The following is a 6,189-nucleotide window of genomic DNA, read 5'->3' on the forward strand; positions in this document are numbered from 1 at the left end:
ACTTAATTCTGTGCATGAATGTTTACAGACGTTAAAAAGACTTCTTCCTGCCCCAAAAAAGCGTCATAGAAAGTCATGGTTTCATCGTGTAATCACAACACAAAATCAATGGGCAAGGATTCGTCCAGTGATTAAGGATGTAATGCTATCAAGGGAAGTCCCAAAAGGTGTTTGCAACATATGTCAGGAGCGAGAAGTAGTTATCAAATGCAACATGTGCTTAGAAAGTTTCCTTTGTTACGTATGTGATGATATTATTCACACATCAAATCCTGTGCATGACAGATCATTCATAAGCAACTACTTTATCACAATTAAAAATTGTAGATGACAACTTCGAAATCGTGCAAACAGGTTAATTAATATTTTTAAAATTTTTCTATGCACATAATTGGTTGTGTGGTGGAATTCACATTTTTATTTATTGCAAAGAATGAAATGAAATAAGTTATTAGATATACACTATTTAAGAATACACCAAAATGTCTATAATTCCTGAATTTTGGCATATTAAAATTATTCATATTTCTGCTCTACCTTTTTTATAACATGTTTATAATTCTAGAAAGATTCCCAAAAATAAAGTGTTTCAGTTGTTCCAGTTGTGGCAGTAAAAACCTGGTAAAAAGATGCCGTAAAGATATGTGTGCAGTGATCACTATGCATGGTACATATCAGTCTTTCTAATTCAATATATATATTTCTCGCTTAACATGACAGATTACACACTCTAAGATATTTGATTCATAAGAAAATTTTTAGAGCAAAACTTCCAGTTATTACCTGCAATTTAAGAAAAATTGCGTGAATAAAAAGTTGCAACTGGAATCAGGAATTTTTATGAATAATTAAAGAGATTCCTTATTCAATTTCAGGAAGGTTTGATTTATTCAAGTTTTCACAATTCTGTGAAGATTGCCGAAATATCATGGATCCATTTGATATTGAGTACCTTCTCAAATGTGGTTACTGGCCTGGAACACCTCTGTCATCACCAAACTATATCATTGATGAGAATGTATTCATTGTCTGGGATGCTTTTCGAAAACGCATGCCAGGCAGTTCTGAAAAATCTTTCCTCATGTGCTTATCTGATCTATCAGAAGAAAATGGTCGGGTGAGAAAATTATAGCAGTATTGATTACAACATTTATTTACGTATTTCAACTCCTTCATTTTGTTTTAGTTAAGAGTGTGTTAAATTTCCTTAGTATATATATATATATATATAGAGTGGTGTCATTAGCTAAATCACTTTTTCAATGTGTTTCAAAGAGTGGAACTTTTGGGTTTATGAGAGAGATATACAAGGCAAAAACTGGCTTGAGTGTCCATCTTGTGAAGTGAATCAACATAGCTGCCATGTTGATGGCAATGCAAAATTATATAGATACAAGTCTTCTGGCAGGTAATATGTGGAAAATATTGTATGTAAATAGGTCTTAAGTTTGTGACGTAACTAACTATTCTTAATTGATTTGCAACATTCTGTATTTACAGAAGAAAAAGGCCAACGTTCTATGTGAATGGATTGTTCTCATCTAATGACAAAGTTGAGAAGTACATAAGAAAAATATATGGCGAAAAAAGAGGCACAAATAAGGTAATTTTGGTTCACATTTTCAGTATTAAGATTATTTCATGGGCATAAAAATTGATTTCAGCATATTTTTTTTTTTTAATCTTCTTGGTTCTTATATTGTGATAGATTGAAACTGATTATCATTGTGGTGGTGTTTGGAATGCAGCAAAAAATGCAAAAAAGAAAACAAACTCTCTTGACGAAACAGGTATTGAACTGGCTTCGTGTCGTCACAGAATTGCGCAAAAAGCTTTGAACATGTTTCAAGGAGAACTTTTTGGTTACCCGCTGTATTTAATGAAAACATTTATGGCTGAAAAAAATGTAAAGTTCTGTTTTGCTGATGTAATGTGCAAGTTATGGAAATTTGTGAAACAACATGAGCCATCTCTTCCGTCTTTGTTAAGACCAGCTTTATCAGTTATGCATGCGAAGGGTCATGCCCTAAACTGCCAGGTAATTTTAAATAAAAATTATCCTTTCAATTTACTACTGTTATGTTAAAATATTGTTGGCAGTAACATGCTATAATGATTAGTTGTGAAGTTAAATTAAACATAATCTGTAAATAGATATTGTGGAGTGGTGAATGGTTAGAAGGCACCGGAAAGTCGACTGGAGAAGAAACTGAACAAGTGTTTGGTTATCTGTCAAGATGTGGAAATACGACTAAGCACCAGACTCCTGAGAGTAAGAGTACATACTTATAAGTATAACTATGTGTTTGAATAACTTATGTTGCTTATACATTCATTTTTATGTATTTTTAAGATCGTGAAGAAACAATAACTGAAATGGCAATGTTCTGGAATAAACGAAAGATATTAAATATTATCAAAGAACTTAGTAGGAGGTTTTTAAAGGTAAAAGACAAAAAATAGCAATTGTAAACCTAAAATCTTCTCGGCCAGACTAAATCCGAATTTTTTCCTCAGCAACTTAGCCAAGATAAAAAAAAATGTTACTTTTAAAAATATTATATTTTTTACAGCTGTTTTCACTATTAATCATATTGTACAAGTAATATTTTATAAGTATTTATTATATTTAGTGCAAACATGACATAGTCAAGGCCGACGATGCTCTTACAAAAGTAAAACAAGACACTGGATTACATGAAATGGAAAAAGAAGTGGATAAATGGATCAATGACATGAAAGTATCAGCTTCTGGTAACGTACTTTTATATCGCGTGAATCAAACTGGTCGGTTTCCTTCAGAGAGTTAAACTGCTTTATCTCGTTTAGGGTTCTTATCAAATGCAGTTAACAGAAAACTAACCTCCAACGAAAAGTTTGTTTTGTTGCTAGATGATATGCAACATTTGCCCTGTGCTGCTCCATTTCTTGTACTTCTTGATGGTTTGCATTTTCCGAAGACCATAAAAAAAGGATATTATTATCGATTCCTTGAGTTTGGGCTGGAAGAAAAGCAACATGAACTTCAAAGGCTTCTGAATATACCAGCTTGTATAGAATCCATTCTGGAATCGTATTCACTGCTTAAAAATGATATATGGAAACCGATATATCAAACAGAAATTGATAAAGCTTTCATGGTAAAAGTGTCTTGGGAATGCAGATCAAAAAAATTGCAGGTTAATTGAACAAATTTATTGTTAGTATTATGTACACAAAAGTTAGTGGATTTTTCTATGAAATGGGGAAGCTCTTGTTTATAATAAGAACCCAGGGGGCTCTCTATTTGAAGTCACATACTAATTAATATTTAGACACAAGTAAAAGACGTCATGTTGTTAGAGCGAAGTTTGGCGTTGCTGATAAGACATTGAAGGAATTAATCGTTGATTACTGCCGTGTTTATTCAATAGAGAACGTTGAAGAGGTATTTAGATGTTGTGAGACTGGAGAATTTCCTTGGATTGGTATCTCATCCAGAGGCGAACCTTCAGGTATTATCTATTAAACTCAAAAGTTTAAGTCAATTGACTTTTGGCTAACAATGCCATTATAGCTGGCCTAATCGTACATTTTCACTTTATTTATTCAGCTGTTGATCGCCAACTGTGTACTGAACTGACACAAAAAAAACGTCGTCTTGTGGAAGAACGTGAATTACTTACACACGGAGTATGTCGTACAGAATACAAACAAAAGGCTCGTACTACTGTTGATTTGAGCGAAATTATGCAAGTATTAGTTAAGTTTGTATCACGCCGTCACGGTTTTAATTTAATCCATACACACGGAGATTGTCTAACAGGATACAAACAAAAGGCTCGTACTACTGTTGATTTGAGCGAAATTATGCAAGTATTAGTTAAGTTTGTACCACGCCGTCACGGTTTCAATTAACCAATCCATATACACGGAAAATGTCGTGCGGTACATATAGAAAAGGCTCTTACTATGTTTGACGCCAGCGTGTACATCAATGTTCGCAACGAAATTGGGTCTTAGGTAATTTTGTTCGTTTCACAACCTCAATCTTAATTCTTGCTGACGTCAGCATGGCTTATGTTCCCGACGTCGCCGGTCATGGCGTTATTTATTCCACTATGCGGATTTTTAAGACATCGTCACCCGCCCTACACATCTCCTAATAAATAAACCTCGCACCCTGTGCTAAGGAAATTTCTTTGGGCGGTGCTGTTTTGCCACTTGGGAAAATGTGCAAAAAACCGCCATTTTCCGAGAAGATAGAACATGATAGTAGGCATATTAGGATAAAGATATGTTAGACATATACGACTATTTTGATTATCTTAAACTTTTTTTACAATATTTGTTAAAATTTCTTGAAATCTTTTGCGCAACTCTCAAACCTTCTTTTATTTGCGCATCAGTAACACCATGCATTCGACGGAAGTGTGTATCAACCCTGTCGTAATACCTAAGGCGAAGAAAGAAAAATATATCAAGAAGATTCGATATAAAATTTGATATACGATATACAAACACTACAAAACTAAGTAAGTGTGCAAAAACTTACTTTGCACATAACTTGCATGGTAGCGGCTTTGACGTGGTTCGATATATTGTAGTCAGGTGGGTATACCTTCGGACTTGTCGTGATTTGAAAAAGAAACCAAGTCTCCGTTTCACACGGTGGACAGCTTCCAAATGTCTGTCAATTCTGTCACCCATGTAGTTGCAGACAAGGAAAGGGCATCGCACTTTGTATACCTTTCGTCCATTTGCAACATATAATAAAACAGGGTTTTCGTGACCAAGATGTGACAATAGGTCTCTTGGAATCTCGTTTTTTCTAGTGTTGATAAATTGCAGTGCCTTCAGATAATCTGCGTACCTTTAAAGAGCAAAAATTTGAATTAATTTAATGTGATAATTTGTAAGTTGCCTTTTCCACTTTCGCACATCCTTGTCTTCATTAGTATAAACTAACCTTGTCGTGTCACAACCAACAGGTATTTCAATTCTGTGTTGAAAAGGTTGCCCTAAAAAAATTAAATATTTAATTAGTTCAGTGTTGTTGTTAAACACAAAGAAATTAACGAGGTTAATATAACACTGTGACCTATGCCTTCACTAGTGATTTTGTCCATATGAAATCCACAAGCAAAGCATCAATTAACACACTGAAATATAGTACAAAAGAAACAGTTAAGAATTTTACCTGGGTAAAAATTTTTATCCCCTTGTGTATTCAAATTTTAAGCACTCAACTTTTTGGTCACGTGCACTGCCACTCATTACTGAATTGCTTGTTTTATTTTCACTAAACGATAATGAAAAAGCATTAATATGTTTTGATCAGTACCTCAAAATTTCAGAATAGGCTTGCGTATAATGAATAAATGCTGAACAACAACAGACAAAGCTACACTTTCATATTGCAGTCTAAACTCATGCTTAGTTTCACCTTAGTTTAAAAATACTATTTTTCAGAAACACGAGACCTAAATGGGAAAAAACTTAAAGAAACATTGCCAGCTTAATAGTTGGGAAATATAACAAGACCTTCTAAATCGTACGTACATGCAGCTTATACATGAATTTGAGAAACACGAGGCTCAAAATGATTAAAAAACTTTGAAAATATTTCAGTCGCAAATAAATGATTTTTTAAGAAACATCGAGCACGCCTTACAAAACTAGTTTTTTATAAAAAAATAAAAAAATACATGCACGCTTAAAAAGGTCTATCACATTGTTTTGGGTAGATTTAACATACCATAGGGAATATAAGCATAATCAATAAATAAAAAGTTGGTTTAAAATTGGAAAAAATGTCATGACACCGCTATAGATCAGAGCTTTATATACTTGCAAATGAGATTCATGCATTGAAAATGATATTTTAAGAACAAGAAAACTTAAAAAGCAGCTTTTTATCCTTCATATCATTTTCAATACACAAATACTTTAAAAAATACTTTATCTACAAAGTGCTTTTAATGCATCATTGCATTGTTCAGATATTGTGAACATTCCATTTGCTGAAATAACTTCAAGCTTGTAAAGTATGGTAATGGATGATCCTGGTCGAACTAAATTTTTCCATAATATTTTGGCATTATAGCTGTTCGCATATTCTCTTTCATTCACTTTATTTAACCAAGCACCTTCCACTTTTCTTGCTGACCATTTTGCAACTCGAAAAAGCCAAAATTCTTCTGGATCATC

At 33.4% G+C, this 6,189-nt stretch overlaps 1 protein-coding gene and 1 long non-coding RNA gene across 3 annotated transcripts; one reads left to right on the forward strand and one right to left on the reverse strand.

The window, feature by feature from the left end:
• The first annotated feature begins 315 nt into the window (after positions 1-315).
• LOC130648956 (uncharacterized) lies at positions 316-3,796 on the forward strand. Of its 2 annotated transcripts, XM_057455101.1 has the most exons (10): positions 316-354; positions 566-667; positions 876-1,117; positions 1,501-1,603; positions 1,709-2,038; positions 2,155-2,272; positions 2,354-2,445; positions 2,634-2,754; positions 2,830-3,179; positions 3,315-3,794. In XM_057455101.1, exons 2-10 carry the CDS (start codon positions 665-667, stop codon positions 3,372-3,374), a joined length of 1,419 nt encoding a protein of 472 aa, XP_057311084.1. In that variant the 5' UTR covers positions 316-354; positions 566-664; the 3' UTR covers positions 3,375-3,794. The 2 variants fall into 2 exon arrangements, with proteins under 2 accessions (XP_057311084.1, XP_057311085.1); XM_057455102.1 differs by lacking the exons at positions 316-354; positions 566-667 and adding an exon at positions 1,233-1,408 and having other exon boundaries at positions 976-1,117; positions 3,315-3,796.
• Positions 3,797-4,562: 766 nt separating this feature from the next.
• LOC130649263 (uncharacterized) lies at positions 4,563-5,223 on the reverse strand. The gene is made up of 3 exons (XR_008983028.1): positions 5,180-5,223; positions 4,949-5,000; positions 4,563-4,852 (listed from the first exon to the last, which is right to left on the reverse strand). It is a non-coding gene; the product is annotated as an uncharacterized LOC130649263 (long non-coding RNA).
• Positions 5,224-6,189: the final 966 nt, after the last annotated feature.

This window comes from Hydractinia symbiolongicarpus, chromosome 7 (genome assembly GCF_029227915.1).
Source record: "Hydractinia symbiolongicarpus strain clone_291-10 chromosome 7, HSymV2.1, whole genome shotgun sequence".
Lineage (NCBI taxonomy): Eukaryota > Metazoa > Cnidaria > Hydrozoa > Anthoathecata > Hydractiniidae > Hydractinia > Hydractinia symbiolongicarpus.